The sequence below is a fragment of the Cavia porcellus genome, unplaced genomic scaffold, assembly GCF_034190915.1.
Source record: "Cavia porcellus strain 051 isolate PalLab524CR breed Dunkin Hartley unplaced genomic scaffold, mCavPor4.1 scaffold_14, whole genome shotgun sequence".
Classification (NCBI taxonomy): domain Eukaryota; kingdom Metazoa; phylum Chordata; class Mammalia; order Rodentia; family Caviidae; genus Cavia; species Cavia porcellus.
The window spans coordinates 77,410,882-77,431,324 of NW_026947497.1; the positions used below are offsets into that span (position 1 = coordinate 77,410,882).

Genomic DNA, 20,443 nt, shown 5'->3' on the forward strand with positions numbered 1-20,443 from the left:
TAGTTTTTCTAAAGCTCTTAAGAAGTGATTGTTACAGTAAAATGAACTTTTTTAAGAAAAAAGAATTTCTGAGCTGAGTGTTGCTCAGTGGTCCAGTACTTGCCTAGCATGTGAGGCCCTGGGTTTGATGTTCAGCATAGTGTGGAGACTAAAGGGGATTTCTATACATAATACTGTTAATTTAGAATGTCTTCCTAAACAGAATCTGGATTTGTTGTCATAATCCCTTGTCCCTATACAAGGCTGTGTCTGATTTTCTTGGTGTGTTTAAGTCTGGGGAAATTTTCACATGGTTATATGCCCTCTTGCAATCTTTATGGTACAAAGTGGCTTTAATTATTACATAGGAAAATGTCTGTTACAGTAGGTCTATGTCTGGTATACTGTGATCTTTTAAACATGGAAAACGAAGCATTGCCTTTCAGTTGTAGGAATGTAGCATAACAAAGTGTGGCACTAATTTGATACTGCCTTGTTACTTTTCAAGATCCTCAAGATGAAAATAAAATTGGAATAGATGGCATACAGCAGTTCTGTGATGACCTGGCACTTGATCCGGCCAGCATTAGTGTTTTGATCATTGCATGGAAGTTCAGAGCAGCGACACAATGTGAGTTCTCCAAGCAGGAGTTCATGGACGGCATGGCAGAATTAGGGTGAGTGTGTACCTACCTTGAGATTAGACCAGGGCCGTGAGGGTTATGCAGCTGAGTTACAGCATCTGTTGGTTTTTGTTTTTCTTTTTGTCTTTGTTTATTCCCCAGTGCTGAAGTTTGAACCCAGGTCTTTGCTCTGATGTACTTTTCCTACGCTTTTAAAAGTTTTAAGATTTACTGGCCCACAAATATTAGATAAATAGAAATGAGTTTTCTGGGGATGTCTAGTTATCTGTATATAATTGTTATAACTTACTCCACATTGCATTTTCATTTGTTTCTGACTTCACTAATGCTAAAATCATGCATTAATAATGAAATGAGCAAAAAAAAAAAAGAAATGAGCAAGGTTGTAAGTTATTTCCTAATGAGAGGCCATGAACTCTGAATTGATAAAATTCTACAGTTTTAGGTCTGGAAGGTACCTTAGAAGTTACCTGTTGCCTTTTGTTCTGTTTATGCCTTGACAGCTTGATCACCTGAATGACTTTGGCTGAATAGATGCAAAGTCATGGGTGGAGATTTTACTTATGACATCTAGTTGTCTTTATCAGTTCTGCAAAATATTCCATTTTTGGGTAGGTAACAGGCTGTCCTTCCGCTATTTGAATAATTCAGTGCCTGTGTTAAGCACTTCATCTACTTACTTCTCAACAATTTTGTAGTGGTTGCACCCTCGTTATAGAAGTGATCAAGTACAAAGAAATAATAGAAATAGGTAACATTGGAATCTGGGGGAACCATGTGTTCTGCTTTTTGAGCCTGGAGGCCATTGTCATCAGTCAGGGTCCAGTCAAGACACAAAGCCACAGTAGTTTTTGGAGCAGGAAAATTAAAAGAACTGTTGTACTATGTAAAAGAAAACTCTCTCCTTTTTTACTTTTGATACCAGGGATTGAACTCGTGATCTCATGCTTGCCGCAGGTGCTTATACTGCCGAGTTAAATCCCCAGCCCAAGAAAACTCTTAACTCAGAAGTATAAGCACCTGCAGCGAGCACGAGATCATGAGTTCGATCCCCAGTATCAAAAGTAAAAAAGGAGAGAGAGTATTCTTTTACATATCTAGAAGTGGCTATGGCCACCACTGCTGAGTAACTTGCATATCCCAGGAAGGAATTTAAAAACTGGAGAGATAGTAGCAGGCAGTGAGTGATCGAGAGGATGGGAGAGCAGGTGCAGCCACTGCAGGAGCAGAGTCACTGCAGTGTTTAAAAAACTAGGTAGAGGACACTTGCTGGGGAGCTGGGAGAGTTGTCACCAAACCACTGTTCTCTACAGAAAAAACAGCCTGAGGTCAAAGGTCCTCAGTCTTCTTGCCTTTCATTGTCCTCTCCAGAGCCTACTGTTGAATGAACTGTCAAGAAAAATGCAGCCGGGGCTGGGGGTTTAGCTCAGCGGCATAAGCGCCTGCCTTGCAAGCAGGCAGTCGTGAGTTCGATCCCTGGTACCGATAAAAACGAAAAAGACCAAAAAAAAAAAGAAAAATGCAGCCTGTTGGCTTGTAGTGCGCTGTTAGGAAGCAGGACAGAAAGAGTGGGTTTCAGCCAGGTGTGGTGTGCATGCCCGTCATCTCAGCTATGTGGGAGACTGAGACGGGGGACTTGTTAAATTCAAGGCCAGCCTGGGGAATTTAGCCAGGCCCCATCTGAAAGTAAAGAAGAACTGGGCATAGAGCTCAGTGATGGAGCACTTGCCTACCATCTCCAAGGCCCGGGCTCGGTCCCTAATTACACCCTACCACACGCACGTACACACAAAGAAAAACAGGCTTACAGAAAAAAGGCAAGCTGGGCATGGTGGCATGCATCTGAAATCCTCTGAGTCAAGAGAACCTTACTTCCAGACCTACCTGCGCTACATTTGCAAGACCCACCTCGCTTCGCCTTGCCGGAACCCCTTGCTAGGAGAGAATAAATTAATAACCTTGCTTGGATTGTCCTATAGCCAAAGACATCGTCCTGAGCATGTAGTTTAGTATTGTATTGTTTTTGTTTTTTTTAATGCCAGACGCAGTTTTTTTCATTTACAATTGAAACTGAATTCATGTAAAATGTGATGAACTTTCAGTGTGAAATTTTATTTTACAACTAGTAATCTAGAAGATGTCATAAGGAATATAGAAAAAAAATAAAAACAAAAGTCATTAGAAGAAAAAAAAGACTAGATTTTTTTTTTTTTTTTTTGGTGATGTCTTTATAAAATGTGTATTTGTAGCTGGGTGTAGTGGTGCATGCCTGTGTAATCCCAGCACTTGGGAGGCTGAGGCAGGAGGATCCTTTCAAGTTTGAGACCAGCCTGGGCTACAAAGTGAGCTCAAGGCCAGCCTGAACTGCCTAATAAGACCCTGTCTCAACACCTCCCCACCCCCAAAGTATATTTCTGTTTTATGACAAAAGTAAATCTTGGTACTTAACCTTTCCAATTTTTGAAAGTTGACTGTTTTGCAGATACAGAAAAAAAGTGTTGATTTGAGATAAGTCAGTTAGAAATGGTAGCTGATATTTATTATTGACCTTCGTACATAGCAAGAAGCAAGTTTTTAGAGAAACGTTCCACTCCTATGAGTGTGGAAGCCAGGCCTGTGGTAGAATCACGTCTGAGTGATGTCCAGTGCAGCTGGTGATTGTACTGATGGTTGGAGGCTAGCCTGCCTCTTCTCATCTCTTCACTGAAGCTGATTTCTGTTGGTCAGTTTGTTGATAGTCTAGTTCAAATCATGTAATTAAGAGTGAAAGCCCATTTCTTTTAAAAATAGTGATTATTTCTAACATTTCATCACTCCTGACCTCCTCCTCTTTCACTGCATATAGGAGTTTCTTTGCCTTAGTTTTGCTCTTTGAGGTGTCGTGATATAGTCAACAGTGGGCCCAAATTATTAATTGGAAAATTTCAGAAATAAACAGTTTATAAATTGTGTATCCTTGTAAGGACCGTGATGAAGCTGCCTTCCTGTTCTGTCCTGCTGGGGATCTGAGTTTTCCCTTAGCCCCGTGTGTCTTCACCTTCTCCACCACCTGCCTGCCATCTCACTTTACCAGAGCACCCGTGTCTATGTCCCAGTGCTTGTGTTTAGTAACCTGCTTTGTAATGGTCCCAGAATGCAGGCATAATGACGCTGTAATTTGGATGTGCCCAAAGAAGAACTGTCCACCGCTTCCTAAAGTGAAAAGTATATTTTGAAAGAGAGACTACATAACTTTTATTACAAAATGTTGTTAAAATTCACTTTTATTGTTAATTTTTTTCTGTGCCCAATTTATAAATTAAATGTTATCATAGATATATATTATAGGAAAAAAGGATAATATAGGGTTTGATACTGTCTGAAGTTTTAGTTATCCACTGTGGGTCTTGGGTCATAACCCCTTGGGTTAAGCGGAGTAGTAGCATATTTATTCCCATAATATAAAAAGATGTAATTTCATCTGATTTTTTTTTTAAAAGCAGTGCTAGGAAGTAAATACAAGCTGTCATGGGAATAAGTAAGTTACACTTTTAATTTGTAGTAAAAAAGTTAACCCTGTGTAAACTTAATTTTATAATATAGATGTGACAGCATAGACAAGCTAAAGGCTCAAATACCCAAGATGGAACAAGAATTGAAAGAACCAGGACGATTTAAGGATTTTTACCAGTTTACTTTTAATTTTGCAAAGAATCCAGGACAAAAAGGATTAGGTAAGAACATTTTAAAATTATATTTGGTGTTTCAAATGTACGTAAATATCTTGACAGTATCACTTTTGCAATGAAAATTTTGTGTTTTGAGTATAAAGTCATAAATGTACACATTATTGGAAAGCAATAGGTAGTGTGAACTTTCAGTCAGAAAATACCACACATACTGGGCAGAAGGTATCATGTGGATCACTGATGTTTTGAGAAGTAAAAAATTACAAATACAGGAAATACTTGTTAAAATTCCACTGACATTTATTTACAGATAAGTCTTTTATTTATAATGTAGAAGGTGTTTTAGTAACTATAGAAATAGTGTTTTAAGAGTTCTGAATTACAGAATGGCCAAATAACTTTATTCTTATTTGAAAACTTTAAGAAAGAATGAAAAAGAAAATCTTAATCTTATTATCCAGAAATAATTTAGATTATTTAATCACTTGTTGACCACCTTGACTCATTAATAGTTTAGCTCATTCACTTTATACTAAAAGCAATACAGACATTCCTTGTAAATGACTGAATTCTGGTCCTGCGGCAACGTCATTAATTGAATTGATTACTAAATGAGGAATTATATATAGTGTGAGCATCACAGTATTCAAACAAAGAAGTCGTCAAACCGAACTACAGCTTGATGCCTTTACTTTTACTTGCACAACTTTTACATGAAGTATTTTAATGTACAGCAACACATAAAGCTGTAGTAATGTACCATATGGTGCAATCAGCAAAATTACAATACTGTGTAAGCCAGGCGTACCATACCAAAAAAAAAAAGATGTTGAGGTGCTATAAAAAAGATATACAGAACTGTACCCAAAAAATGGGTTGTAAGTCAGAGCGGCAGGTGGAAAGTCTGAATATTCACCTGACAGGTAGGTCATTAAATGAGGAGTATCTATATTCACTTTGCTTTACGGACAGCTGAGGGACATGGAATTACCTTCCATTTAGAAAAAGTGAGGAATGAATAAGAGTAAGATTGGCTGGGAAATGCATTTGGGGCCAGGGGTATGAACTAAGGGTATTGGTATTCTAGACAGGGGAGATAAAAGGTGTTCTAGTGAGAGGATTGTTGTGTATGAGGTTCTAGAGCCTCAAAAATAAGTTTGGATTTCTTGAGGAAGAGCGCATGCCTGGGTTTGTTCTAGTGGGAATGCTTGTTTGGAGATGAGATTGATGAGACACAATTATATGGGCTTTGAAAATAGAGGAAAAAGGTTTAAATTGGAATATGTGGGAAGTGGGGACCCTCTGAAGATTTCAGTGATGGCTGTAACTTCTGTTTGATGTAAGCTTTCACTATATTTGGCATTGTGCTAAGCACTTCACATACATTGCTTCATTTAAAGTTTAACGATTTTCTGAGGCTAGATTGTTTTTTTGTTTGTTTGTTTTGAGACAGGATCTCAAGGTATAGTTCTAGCCAGGCTTGAACTCACTGTGTAGTCCAGGCTGGCCTTGAATTTTCAGTATCCCCCTGCCTCAGTAGTTTACCACCTGCTGAATGCCAGGCATACGTAATATAGCACTTGTCAGTTTTTATCCTTAATTTGCAGGTGAGGAAACTTAGACACAGGAAAGTTAAATAATTTGACCAATAGTGGAAGTGGTTGTTTTATCTTTGTAGTGCTGTAGAGCCCAGGGCCTCATGTGTGCTAGATAAATACACTCTCACTGATTTATACCCTAACCCTGGCTTTTGTTTTTGTATGTTTTGTTTTATTTTGTTTTTTTGAGACAGAGTCTTGCTCAGTAGTTTAGGTTGGCCTCCAACTTGCTGCAATCCTCCTGCCTCAGCCTCCTAGTGCTGGGACTACAGATGTGTATCACCATGCCTGGCCCTTGTTGTTGAAGGTGTAGTAATTGGAGAGGCTAATGAGACCCATAGTATTAATTCTTCATTATATTTTAGATGATAGGAGGAGGAAAAAAGATTGTCGAGAAACATTATAAATTAGGGAATTAGTGCTCGCTTCGGCAGCACATATACTAAACTAGGAAATTAGACCAAGGAAGTGATTGAAAGCTAGAGAGAACAATAGGTGTACATCTGTAATGAACTACCCTGAAAAGGGACTGAGCATGAGTGAACTAGTTGACTACATTACGAAGCATGTGTAAGTCAAGCGTTCATTGCAGTTGTGCATATTTATGAGCTGCTGTGTAACATTTCACTACATGTATACAATGTGTATACAATGTATGATGACTAGATGAAGTGGATTTTGTTCTTTTTTTTTTTTCCTTTGACACAGGGTCTTGTTATGGCTGACCTAGAGCTCACTTTGTAGCCCAGGCTGGTCTCTAACTTGTAACAATCCTCCTGCCTTAGCCTCCCAAGTGCTGGGATTACAGGTGTGCACCACCATGCCCTGTTCGATTTTATTCTTTTAGGGAAAAAAAATTTTCATTTTGCAGAAAAAATAAACTGGCATACCCAGGATTAGTTTATCTGTAGTTACCAATTAACTGGCTGTTTTTATAGTTTCTTTTTTACTTCTCATAAATAAAAATTGATGAAAGGCTTAGAATTTGCTTTAAAAGGATTATTTTTGGGTACTCAGAAATGTGTACAATATTTTGACAAGATTAAGTTTGAAAATATCAAATTAATTTAAAAAGAGTAAACTCATTTCCTAATTATATTCCTTTTACAGGAGCACAAAACGAATGGTTTTTTGGATGAATATGTAGTCTTGATAATGACTAGGTTTTTATTATATGATGAAAATAATGCAAAATTAATTTTTTTAGATTTTGGATATATTACTATGATAGTAATTTGAATTTTAGATTATAGGAAAAACTTGAGAGTATTGCATGAAAACAATAGATTAAAATTTGTTTGCTTATTATCTAGTAAGTATTGTGCTTAAGAAAGGTATACATTGTTTAATGGCCATATAGTTTGTTTTTCACAAAGAGAATTCTGGAGATTGGGTGCGTAACAGTGTGAGTGCACCTAACACTGCTGAGCCATACTTTGAAAAGCTACTGTGGTGAATTTTGTTATTATGAATTTTTTTAGGGGGTTGAGACAGGGCCTCACTTTGCATCCCAGGCTGTCCTTAGACGCGTGCCGACCCTCCTGCTTCAGTCTCCCAAGTGCTGGAACTACATGCATGTGCCACCATGCGTGGCCAAAAATAATATTTTAATCTCCTCTGCCAAACTACAGAATGTACAATAAGGAGGACGGAAAGAAAGAACAAAAGACAAATCTTTGTTTTCTATTGGTGTTAAGTGCCAGGTAATGTAGTGACTTGCTTAGTTGGAGAGCTTAAGTAAAAAGAAAACAGTTTCCTTGACAGCCTCTTGAGTGTTCACGGGCCTCTTAAATGACATGATCTGGCAGAGAGGAGTTAGAAGACCATAGGAGGGGAGGTCAGGCCCCACATGAATTAGCAGCCTGTTACAGTGACAGCACCAGTTTGTGAATAGCTGTGCTAGATACAAGGAGCTGTGATTTTCCTTTTTTTTTCCCCCTTTCTTTTTCTTCCATGTTTTCCTCCCTTCCATCTTTCTGTTTGTCTTTATTTTGCAGCGCTAAGTATTGAACCCAGGGCCTTCACACTGAGTGACATTCACAAGCCATTTATTTTGTTAGCACCGGAAATTGAACTCAGGATCTTGTGCTTGCCATGCAGGCGTTGTGTCACTGAGCTATATCCCCAGCCCCACAAGCCTTTTTATATTTCATATGTTTAATTTTTTTTGTTTTGTTTTGTGTTTTTGAGACAGGTCTCACTACGTAGTTTAGCTGGCCTTGAACTTACTCTGTAGCCCAGGCTTACTCTGTTGCCTCATACTGGCAACAATTCTCCTGCCTCAGCTTGCCAAGTGGTGGAATTACAAGGATGTGCTACTATGCGTTCCCTAACAAAATTTTTCAAGGCCAAAAGAAAAGCCATTCCCAAATTGCAGAGATTTAGAGTATCCAGTTGCTCAAAAGTGAAGGAATAGTACTCCTTTGAGGTACTCCAAGTTCATTGGACTAGAAAGATAGATATTCTATTAAAGCAACACCAAATCACTGAAGAATCAACATAGCAGTAACACTAAGTTCATGCCTGACAGGTCCATCTCAAGATATTACGGTCCTTTAAAAGGAATGGTTGGGAGAGTGAGGCAGGAGGACTGCTGTGAGTTTGAGGCGTCCTGGCTACATAGTGGGTTCAGGGCCAGACTGGACCTACATAATGAGTCCCTGTCTCAAAAGAAAGGGTGAGAGGAGAAGTAGAGGCAAAATTAGAAAAAGAGATAATGGTTATAGAGCTGTTGCAGAAAGTTAGCTAGAGATAGAATTGAATGTGGCCCCTGCATTGAGCATGGATAAGAGAGACAATTGGAAAGGCATTTCCAAGACAGAATGAGAGAACTTCAGTTGGGTTCCTCACCCTGAAAATTGGTCTTTCATTGGGAAATTCTGTGGGGGGTAATGGCATTTACAGAGAGAGAGAGAGAGAGAGAGAGAGAGAGAGAGAGAAGAATAGCAGTTCTGTTGGGCTAAGGCAGTGAGTTCATTTTGAGCCCTGCTGGTTTGCATTTGTAGGTGGAGACCAGTTGAAGATGACCTTGGGTGCTTAGCTCTGTGCATCTAGAATGCAGAAATAACTTTCAGATTCAAGTCACTAAAGGCTTTTAAAATCTACTGCACCTGGAGCCTTGAAAATCTGCTGAGAAAAGTAATGGAGAGGTTGTTATTAGCACAGGTTGTGACAGAACCCCAAGTATTTAGTAGATAAATAGAGGAAGACCCAAAGAGAGCAAGCAGGCCAAGGAGGACAGCGGAAAATCACTGTCGCTGAACTTGAAGAAGGTGACAGTTCTGTCCAGAAGGTGTGCTGCTTTCTGTCACAAGTGGCAGTGACAGATAAGGACATATAAGCGTGTGTTTGGCGTTCCTGTAGGCTAATCATTGTGGTGGGTGATGGAGGTTAACCAGTTAACAGGATTGAGAGTCTGTGGGAGGGGAAGAGATGGAGCAATGGACATAGGTTACTAGAAATTTTCTTCTTTTACAACCTGAACTATCTATCTTTCTGGTTTTTTTTTTTTTTTTTAAGACAGGATCTTGCTAAATTCAGGCTGGTCTTGAGCTTACTAGGTAGCCCAGGCTGCTGTCAAACTTGCAACAATCGTCCTGCCTTAGCCTCCTAATTGCTCCTAATTGCTAGTGGCATGCACCAGCACCCCTGGCTACAACCTGAACTTTCAAACACTAGACATATACACAGTTTTGTATTTTACAGTTTATTTTAGTGTATCCTCTGACAAATGGACACTTAGGTGGCTCGTAGGTATTTGAATATTTCATTGTTCTTCCTCTTATTTATTTGAAGTACTAGGACTGAACCTACTGCCTTTGCAATGAGCTACATCCCTGGCCCTTTTTAATCAATCAGTTAATATTGTTTTGGAACCTGATGGCTGTAATTCTAACATGCAAGAGACTGAGATAAGAGAATCACTGCGAGTTCGAAGCTACCCTGGGCTACAGAGTGAGTGCAAGACCAGCCTGAACTCTATAGTGAGACCTTGTTTCAAAAAACAAAAACAACTTTTTGAGACGAGGATTCACTAAGTCGCTAAGTTTCTCAGGTTAGAGTCGAATTTGAAATCCTTCTTTGTCAGCCTCTCAGCCTGCTGGGATTATAGGTGTGCACCATCATGCCTAGTTTGTCCTCCTTACCTTACAAAAAATTAGGTGAGAAAAAAAACTAACAGTTAACTCAGTTCTCGTAAATCTAACATATTTGAAGTAAATGAGGCAGGCTTTTAACAGCAGATCTTTAGTCTTATTTGAATGTGTACTGCACTTAAGCCTTGTGTTTATATGTTGAGTTAATCAAAGAACAGAATTAGCCTGAAAGGAAATTGAAGAAAGAGCTTAATTTTTTTTTTTTTTTTTTTTTTGTCTTTTTCGTTTTTAGTGGTACCAGGAATCGAACTCACGACTGCACACTTGCAAGGCAGGCACTTATGCCACTGAGCTAAATACCCAGCCCTGAAGAAAGAGCTTCAAAGACTGCAAAGAATAAAAAGATTACAGGGGCCAGGGATTTCGCTAAGTGGTACAAGTACTTGCATGGCAAGTGCAAGACTGAGTTCAATCCCTGATAACCAAAAAAAAAGGAATTAGAAATGGGAATTGGTGTTGTTGTGGGGAGAGGAAATTGGTGTCAATTTTTTAGTTCCCTTAAGGTGTGAAGATCTGTGGTAAAGCTGATAATCTCGGCATTTAGGAGACCAAGACAGGAAGATCATGAATTTGAGGTCAGTCTGGGCTACTTAGTGAGTCTGATGCTGCCTGGACAGTATAGTGGGGGATCTGGTTTTGACTTTCAGTTATGTTTTAAGGAACGAACTATGTATAAAAGTAGACAACTGCATGTACTGTTTCAGGATTATCTGTGCAGGGAAGGAGTAAGAGGGTAGGTACTATTAATAGGGTATGGGGTCCAGAAAAGATTTTAATAAGATAGTAGCTCAGGTGTGTTTCTTGGAGAAAGCGCAGAGGTGAGGACAACTGTCAGTAGGCAGTGTCCCTTGATAGGCAGGGTGGTAGAATGTCCAGAATAGAGATAGGAGGGATGTCTCATTGCATAGAAGAAGCAGAGGTGACGTCTCTTCCATTGAGTTTAAGAGGAAATGAGAGATGGGTTTGAAGGTAAAGTATGACCTTCTCTGTGTGCTCACTCAGTTTCTGAATGCCTGCTGTGTGTTCAGGGAAGTGGTCACATTCTCAGGGGGTGTGTAGTCCAGGGACGATGGGAAACTTTCTGCCTTTTGTGAATCTGTGTTTGTCTTTTTTTTTTTTTTTCTTTTGTATTTTTACGGTACCAGGGATCGAACTCCTGTGTTTGTCTTTGAAGCAGGGATTCTGTGCTTGGAGATGGAGGGAGGGAAGCTGGAAAGTCTGGCAGGAGAGATTGAAGAGATTCTTGCCCTCCCCGCTCTTTTTACCAATTTGCTGCTCCTGACAGTATCTCATTCTTCATGTCTGAGTGGCAGTCCACCGTGTATCTCTTCCCTTGTTTCTTTATCCACTGATAAACACCTATGCTGATTCCAGATTTTGCCTATTGTGAATAGTACTGCAGTAAACATTGGGGTCCTGGTGTTTCATTCAAAAGAAATGAAGTACATCATTTCTTTTGAGTAGATAGCCAGAAGTGGGATGGCCAACTGGCACATCTACTTTTAGTTTCTGAGAAATTTTTATGCTCTCTCCTTTATAATGGCAGTCTATAATGGCTGTGCTAATTTATTGCATTCTCACTAGTAGTGCATAAGAGTTCCCTTTTCTCCATACCCTTGCTAGCATTTATTGATATTTTAAAAAATATTTCTGATAATGGCCAGTAAACTGGGTTAGATGGTATATCATACTGATTTTGACTTGTATTCCCTGATTGCTAATATTGAGCATTTTCCCCCAATAGCTGTTTCTTTCTACTTTTCTCGAGAAACAACTATTCATATTATTTGCCCATTTTTCCCCTTGAATTGTGTAGGATTTTTATTGTGGGTTCTAAGTTAATTATACATTTATTAGTCATTTGTCAGATGAATAATTTTCAAGTATTTTCTCCTACTTTATACATTATTCTGTTGATTGTTTCTTCTGCTATGCAGAGTTTCTTAGTTTGTCTCTATTTGCTTTTGTTTTCTGTGTCTTGGGAGTCTTCTGGAAAATAATCATTACCTATATTGATGTTTTAAAGTGTTTATGTTTACTTTTTTGTTTAGATCTTATATTTAGGGCTTAGATCTGTTTTGAGGTGATTTTCTTTTTAATATGGTGCAAGTTAGGGCTCAAGTTTCAACATGGAGTTCTACTTTGCCCAGCACCATTTATTGAAAAGAATGTTCTCTTTCCAGTGTATGATTTTGGCACCTTTGTCAGAAATCAGTTAACTGACTGTAGATATGTGGTTTTATTTCTGGGCATCTATTTTGTCTGGTCCATGTTGCTTTGGTTACTATAGCTCTATAGTATGTACTAAAGCTCTGAAACCTGACATTAAGGTGCCTCCAGCTTTATTATTTTTGTTCAGGACAACTTTGACCATTTAGTTTTTGTTCTGTTTTGGGTTCCCCCTCTCTCTGGATTTTGAAGCTAGGGCTTGTGTAATCTAGGAAAGTGCTTTATTACTGAGCTATAGCTCAGCCTGTATTTGGGATCTTTTGGGCTTGTATGTGAGTTTTCTGATAGTTTTTACTAGTTCTCTGAAGAATGTCATTGGTATATTTTGATAGGAATTACATTAAACCTGTAAATTGTCCTGGTAGTTATGGAAATTTTAACAATATTAATTCTCCTAGTCTGTGAACATGGGAGATCTTTTTTCCCCCATTTTTAAAAATTTTAAAATAAAAAAAGAATAATACAGAATTTAAAAACAAAAAATAGATTAACAATGATTAATATGTTATATATTATTATCTTGAAAGTAGTTGTTCAGGAACATGGGAGATCTTTTTTCCATTTTTTGATGTCAGTTTCTGTCATCAATGTTTTTTTTTGTCATCAGTATTTTTTAAAATTTTCATTGCATAGGTCTTTCATGTCCTTGGTTAAATGTATTTTATTTCCTTATAGCTATGGTGAATGGGGTTGCTTTTATAGACTCACTCAGCAAGTTTGTTGTTGGTGTAAAAAAGATGCTGCTGGTGTTTATACACTGATTTTGTATCATGCTACCTTAAAGAATTTATCAGTTCAAATGGTCTTTTGGTGGAGTTACTTTTATGGTGGATGCAGTTTTTAGGTTATCATGGGTATTTGACTTTTCATATGGATGTCAAAATCCTTCAGGATGATGGCAGAACGTGGGGTCAGAAGACTGTGACCCGTTGCCTAAGACATCAGTGAACATGGTAGGTTTGCACAAGTACGTGGTAGGCGATGGTGGAGACAAAAACAAAGTGCTGGGCCGACCTGGTGTTTGCTCCGTAGAACGTGGTGGTTCTCGTTCAGGATACAGCGAGCTTAGTTATGTTGTGATGGTCATTCGAGTGATGTAATAGAGTCAGGAGGACAAACCAAGAGAATCAAATCACAGGGGACAAATCACTGATACAGGAACTGGGCTGAGACTACCAAAAAAATAAAAACGATGACCAGAAATGTCTGCATTTTGGACATTACTTAGAGACACATATGGGAATAGCTGACCTGAGTCATTTAGAATTACTGCAATTCGGATAGAAGTTGTTGAGTGCCTGCCTGCTCGATTGAGTTCTTTCGGAGGGTGGTGTCCCATGAGAAGGGAAATTAGCAAAGGAGTGCATTAGTCACTGTCCTGTCACTGGGACAGAACACTCTGCTGGAGGAGGAGAGGTTTATTTGAGTGTGTTAGAGGTTTCTGTCACTGGTGGGCTGGCTCCAAGACAGAAAGGGCTTGACAAGGATGCCCTTGGAGAGAGTGTCCCCTAGCTCATCCTTAATGTTTTAACACTTGGGGAAACGTGTTTTTAAATCAAGTTAACTACTCATTATCCTAGTTTCAAGTTCTCTTTATATGCTAGAACATTTTCTGTATCACTGGAAGGATATTGAATACCTCCCTCTTGTCATCTGAGAGTCCTCATAAAAGAAAGGTTGGTTCTTTACAATTTATTTTAATGAGTCCTTCAAAATTTCTATTTGTGACTTTTTAAAATTAAAATTTTTTAATATTTGTGATTTTTAATTGAATTTCTTAGGTAACTTTTTATTAGTAAATCAGCATCAGGTTTACTTTTTGTTATTTTTAAAAATTAGAGCAGCACTTGCTCACCTTTTTCTTTCCTGTTCTGTCATGGTTTGAGCTATGGAGGTGGTGCACATCTCTAATCTCAGCTCTCAGGAGGTTGAGGCAGGAGGATCGAAGGTTTGAGGCCAGCCTGGACTCCATAGCAAGTTGAAGGCAGCTTCGAATATGTAGGGGAAACCCTGTCTCAAGTTTGAGATCACATGTGAAAAGATTTTTTAATTTCCCAAGTTGTAATTATTTTTGTCCTGGAGATATGAAGTTATTCTTATTCTTAAAAGGTAGATAAGTTTCTTACTGCTTCCGTTCCTTGAAAGTGATCCTAGTTTCTCATCTCAGCAGTGGTAGAAAAAAAAAAGAAAGTGATCCTAGTTTGTCTTCTCTGTTACATGACCAATGAGGGGCAGTTCTTCGTTGTGTTGGCAGTGCTGTGTCTGTTCTTGCCCAATTAAAAAGCTATTTATGTTGTCATTGACAAACTTTAAAAAATCTGTTTGTTATATATAGATTTTCATTTTAAAAGCAGTATTCTTAGTGGGCTCCTTGTAGTTAGGACCAGTTAGCCAACATCTTGGCGGGTAAGATAATTTAGCGTTGTGAGCTGCCGTCCTTTTCATTCCGACCCATCGGTGTGTATTAGTAACTCTACACGGGGTGCAGTGTCCTCCGGGAGATCTTTGCGGCAGTGTCTGGAGACCCTGCTGTTCTTTGCCCTTAGTAGGGGTGGAGCATAGCGGCTCCTGCCAGCCAGTAGCCAGTGTCGGAAGGGCTGCTGGGTCTCCGGCTCTGCCCCGCAGGGTGATAGGCTCAGAAGTGCTGGAAGGTGAGGCAACTGCTACACGTGAACATTTTTTAGTACTTAGAATTGGCTGGGGATTTAGGTCAGCGGCATAAGTTCCTGCCTTGCAAGTGTGCAGCCCTGAGTTCAATCCCCGGTACCGATTAAAACAAAACAAAAAACTTAGAGGTTAGTTAGGTATATCTAGCTATATCTTCTGACTTAAACTTTTGAGCAACTTTGGGGGTAGTGGTATTTTTGTTCTGGTGAGAGTGCCGGATACAGCAGTATACTAACCTTAGACTTTGGTTTATAGAAAATTTTTAATGCATAAGTATTCACAATGCAGCTTCTTTTGGGGGAGGGAGGGTTTACTTGTGGTTTTACCTGTTCTTTGGTAGGGAAAAATATTTATAGTATTGAAGTACATAATTTATTTTTAACATTACAGATCTAGAAATGGCCATTGCTTACTGGAATTTAGTGCTTAATGGAAGATTTAAATTCTTAGACTTATGGAATAAATTTTTGTTGGTAAGTTCACATTTTCTGTAGTTTCATGTCTCTAAGATTATGCTGCTCTTAAATTAACATACTTTAAGGCATGACTAACTCATCTCAAACATATAGTACACATAAAATGAGAAATTTGATTACCAAAATTTAATTATATAATTCTTTTGTACTCTTGTATTTAATATCATCTCTACTTCATTATAAGCTCTCTTCAGTGATGTTTTTTGTTTTGTTTTGGTTTTTTATAGGAACATCATAAACGATCAATACCAAAAGATACTTGGAATCTTCTTTTAGACTTCAGTACAATGATTGCAGATGACATGTCTAATTATGATGAAGAAGGTAATGAAAATTTCTGCGTGGCCATTTTTTTTAAGTATATATTTGTAGTACACAGTGATTACATTGGTTTTTTTTTTTAACACAGTCCTGAACTTTCTTACTAATCTTAACATATCCATTTTTCTTAGTATTGGATTTTTCTCTTATTTATGTACATTTTTGTTTTTTTATATGTTTACTTTTTTCTGGCACTAGGAATGAAACCTAGCTAAGCACCAAGCCATATCCCCAGCATATTTATGTTTTTCTGAATGTATGAAATGGCTTCATTTCTTTTTGTTTGTTTGTTTTGGTACTGGGGAATCGAACTCACAACCTTGCCCTTGCCAGGCAGGCACTTACACCACTGAGCCTGCCTGGCAAGGGCAACCTTGTGAGTTCGATTCCCCAATACCAAAACAAACAAACAACACTCACACCTCCTCTGTGCCCTCCTCTGCACAGGCCCTGGATATTTACGAAGCAAGAACCTGGCTCCCTATTGAGTCTCTTAGTTAAATTTCTAAACTTCTCAAGCTGACACAATGTATTAATGCTTTCCAAGTGCTGGGATTACATAGAGTTTAACATCTTTTAATAATCTATTATCATGAAGTAGATTGAGTCCAACACTTGTTATTAATTTCATCTCTGTGAGTACCACAAATGCCTGGAAAGGCTGCGACTTCCCGGGACCCCTGCACCACTGGAAGATGCCGGCATATCCCTTTGGCTGCCAGTTTTAATCACATTGCTTCATTACCTGATTTCCCTGGCCTTCAGAAAACCATGATACTTTATTATTGATTGAAGAGTAAGCACATGTTGGAATAATAGTTAGAGAATACTGTATTTCTGGTTGAGAATTCTATAAAGCTGGAGTTTGAAAGATAATCCATGGGACTAGATAAGAGTGATATGCTTCAACTCTTTCCAAGAATGTGTTAAAAATGAGCTTCTGTTACAATATTAGCCTTATTTCTGTGTTTCATTTCCCCTTTCTGCCATGTTCTTTCTTTTTTCTAGGAGCATGGCCTGTTCTTATTGATGACTTTGTGGAATTTGCACGCCCTCAAATTGCTGGGACAAAAAGTACAGCAGTGTAGCACTAAAGGAACCTTCTAGAATGTACATACTGTGTACAATAAATGCAACGGAAAATTGCACAGTCAATTTCTGCTGGCTGGACTGAACTGAAGATCAATCCTCACTATTCAGACTGAGGGTTGAGACAAAACTTTAAGGATACATTTTGGACCATATCATATTTCATTCTTCTAATGGTGGTTTGGGCTTGTCTTCTAGTCTGGGCCGCTCTAAACATTTATAATTCCAACGTTGTGGATTTCATCTTAATCTCTGTGGACCATCCTAGTTTATTCTCCCATAAGTCTTAGAAGCTTGATGGTGATTATTTTGAGGTTTCCATTCTTGCATAAAGCACAATGCTGTCTTCATCAGAAAACAGTTTGGCATATGAATTAAACATAATGAACACCACAAACAATTTATAAAAACTTATAAATATATGCTTTGGGCTAGTTGCAAAGACTATGCTGATAGCACTTCCAATGAGAGTGATATATTTAAGTGTACAGGATCTGGAATGGTATTTTGGTTTGGGGGGATTTTTTTCCAGGAAAATCACATGTATTGTTGACATAGAGTATCTGATGACAGAAATAGCAGAACAACCATCGTGAAAAATTTTTAGAATAACTTGCTGCCTACCTGGAAATGTGTTTTAGACTCTTGATTTCAAAAAGGTTCCACAGAATTAGTCTGCATTTACCGTATCCATGTTTATAGGTAATGGTCCTACAGGGAGCTTTTATTCAGCAAATATCTGCATCATGTTAGGCACCACTGTTGTCTACATTATGCACCACATAATTGGATTTCATTATGCTTTTGAAATGCTTCTATGCCTATCAAATAAGTTAAACTATTTAATTTGTTTTGAATGTTTTGAATTGCTATACAATACAATATCCTAAATTTAGGCATGAGGGTTCATCTTTTTTTTTTTTTTTTTTTTTTTTCCTTTTTGGTCATCGCGCTATGGAACACAAATGAAATTCTCTTAATTTATAAAAGAATAGTGTAAGTTAAATTTTGGAAATGGTTATGATGAGCCGTGAAGTTCAATCTGTATAATATAGGTACTGCTCTTTCAGACAACTAGTCCATTTTTGATGACTTCTTATTTTGTTGAAATTACTGTAACTGCTAATCACTGTGGTTGCCAAATATTTACTTCAGGAGCAGAGATTTTCAGATAAGCATACACTAGATGAAACATACCAATCTGGCTTCTATTTTTGTAAAGTATTTAGTCTCCTGACTGTTTTTGTTTCACTCATGTTAGCTCCGTTTTCACATCAAAACAGAGTGCTACCTTGTATGGACCCCTCTCCTTTTTTTGGTCACGAGACCCATGAACAACTTTGCTGCCTCAATTGCCCGTTTTTGTTTACTTACTGTGGTGTGAAGAAGGGTTCATTGCTTTCGTAAGCATTTATGTGAGGCAGGTGAAGGACGGGGAGCTCACACTCGGGATGACAGTGGTCCTCGTAGGCACAGGGTTTGCGTGGTGTATCCAGGTCCTCCCCGAGGCCTGGTGTCGCCGATGGTAAGGGAAGGTGCCTCAGAACAGCAGTGCATCTTACACACATGCAGAGTGATTTCAAAGGACAGTGACGTTAAAATTGCTTTTTATTTACATAATTTTGAAATTAATGAGCTATTTTATTGATATTCCAGTCATAACTTTTAATTTAAGAATATAACTTTACCATAACAAAAACTGAAAAATTTCCATTCAAGTTACTGGAATTAATTATTAAAAAGAAAAAAAGGGGAAGAATCCTGCTGTTTTCATTTTTGTAAATATAAAAAAGGAATTTCAATTATGAAAAAATTTTAAAAGGTAAAAGTACATGTACTTTTATTTCCTGTCTTAAAGATTTTGAGTTACAATTCCGTTTTCAGATTATTTCAAGTATGCTGTGTTTTGAAATGAGATCCCATTTTTTTCCCTCCAGTATAAATTGTTTTCATAAAAATCTGGTATTGGTTGTGGCCTAGTGCCTTGGGTTTTACAGATTTTTCTTTTAAATGCAAGAATTTTCAACAAAATAGTGTTTGTCATCAGTTTGGTACTAAACACTTATAATTACTGTGTAATTATAAACAAAAGTACATAAAGCTTTGAATATAATTATGTAGCATAAAAGTTAAGGTTGTTCATTATGATGGCATCTTAGAATTAAACAAAGCTATTACTAGGGCTGAAAAGAACTGATTGAATGTGTTGTGATTATTCTAAAGATAAATGTCTGAATACAGGGGATATTTTGTACTAAAAATGCTTATGTGTGTGTGTGCGTGTGTGCGCGTGTGTATGTGTAAGCGTATGTGAGTCTGAAAAGACACACACACAACTTGAATTGCTTTAATTCACAAGCATTTCAGTCTCTACTCTGCTCAGCTCCCCATGCTGATTCTTTTCAGGTTGAACCAGTTTCTTTTTGCCAAATGTCAGAACAGGTATACATTTTAAAATGTAATGCTTTTAAAATAGTAAAATGTAAAATTAGAAGTGCCCACATATGAAAACACTGGAGATCAAGATTATCTTTAGTGAATATCATTGCATATCTCTGTACGTTCAGTTGTGTTCCTACAATCCCTGTCATCCTCCCAACAGAGGCAATAAAAACTGCAGTGAAATTGCCATGACTAGATCTTTTCACAGATTATTTTAATGTGTTACTTCTTTAAACTAAAATGTACATGAAAACTTTTCCAGGAGGAATAATTATTCATGGAAAGAGCATTGTAATGGCAAATTTTATGGAGAAAAGACATGCCAAGTCTTGTTTATTACATTTGAATTGCTTACACCTGTATTGGGCTGCTTTACTCAGTTGACAATATGGTTGCTTTTGTGGCATTTTAAATGTATGCCTTTTGTTAGAATTTAATCTGTAATATGAGAAAGTAAATTTCCTCTAAAGCATAGGAAGTCTTATACAGAATCTCTTTCCTGGGGACTTTTAAAGCAAGGTATCTCCTAGTTTGAAGTTTTTTGTTTTTTATTTAAGAGAAAAAAAAAAAAAAGAAAAAGACACAACAGTAAACCCAATACAATAATAGAATAAGTTTACAAAACAAGAAGTCAGGAATTCGACAATGTAATATTGCATATTGTTACCTAAAGTGAAGTTTTTTTGGTTTCCACTTCTTGGACTTTTTTTTTTTTTTTTTTTTTTTTTTTTTTTTTTTTTTGAGGCAGGATCTCACTGTGTAGTTCAGGCTGGGTTTGAACTTGGGGTGATCGTCCTGCCTCAGTCTTTCAAGTGTTTGGGATTACAGGTGTGCATCACCATGCTCTGCTCAAATGAAATGCTATTTTTTAAAAATTTTATTTGATGAAAATGGAAAAAGTTTAGTAGTAGCTAGTTTAATATGCACTTTGCTTAGATTTTCAACATTTTACTATTATGATTATAAATTCTAAAGCTGTAATTTTATGTGTCAGAAGAAAAACCTAATGAAAGAATTTTAGAATAGAAAAATGGTGCTGGTGAAATTTATTATGGCTCACAAGGTATGCCTTTATAATATAAAGACTAAACTTAAGAATTCATGGAAAAAATTTATGTAGTTGTGAATGTTAAATTTGTCTATTTAATAAGAATCCTTTCCTGGTACCTCAGAAGT

General features: G+C 37.6%; 1 protein-coding gene across 3 annotated transcripts in view; it reads left to right on the top strand.

The window, feature by feature from the left end:
* The window catches only part of Dcun1d1 (defective in cullin neddylation 1 domain containing 1), a 38,788-nt gene extending 19,332 nt beyond the window's left edge, over positions 1-19,456 (top strand). For all 3 annotated transcript variants that reach the window (XM_063224376.1, XM_063224377.1, XM_063224375.1), the window contains 5 exons: positions 488-656; positions 4,206-4,336; positions 15,330-15,412; positions 15,643-15,739; positions 16,745-19,456. In XM_063224376.1, coding sequence (XP_063080446.1) covers positions 488-656; positions 4,206-4,336; positions 15,330-15,412; positions 15,643-15,739; positions 16,745-16,824 — 560 coding nt within the window. In that variant the 3' untranslated portion in view covers positions 16,825-19,456. The remainder of the gene's footprint in view (positions 1-487; positions 657-4,205; positions 4,337-15,329; positions 15,413-15,642; positions 15,740-16,744) is intronic.
* The last annotated feature ends 987 nt before the right edge of the window (positions 19,457-20,443 follow it).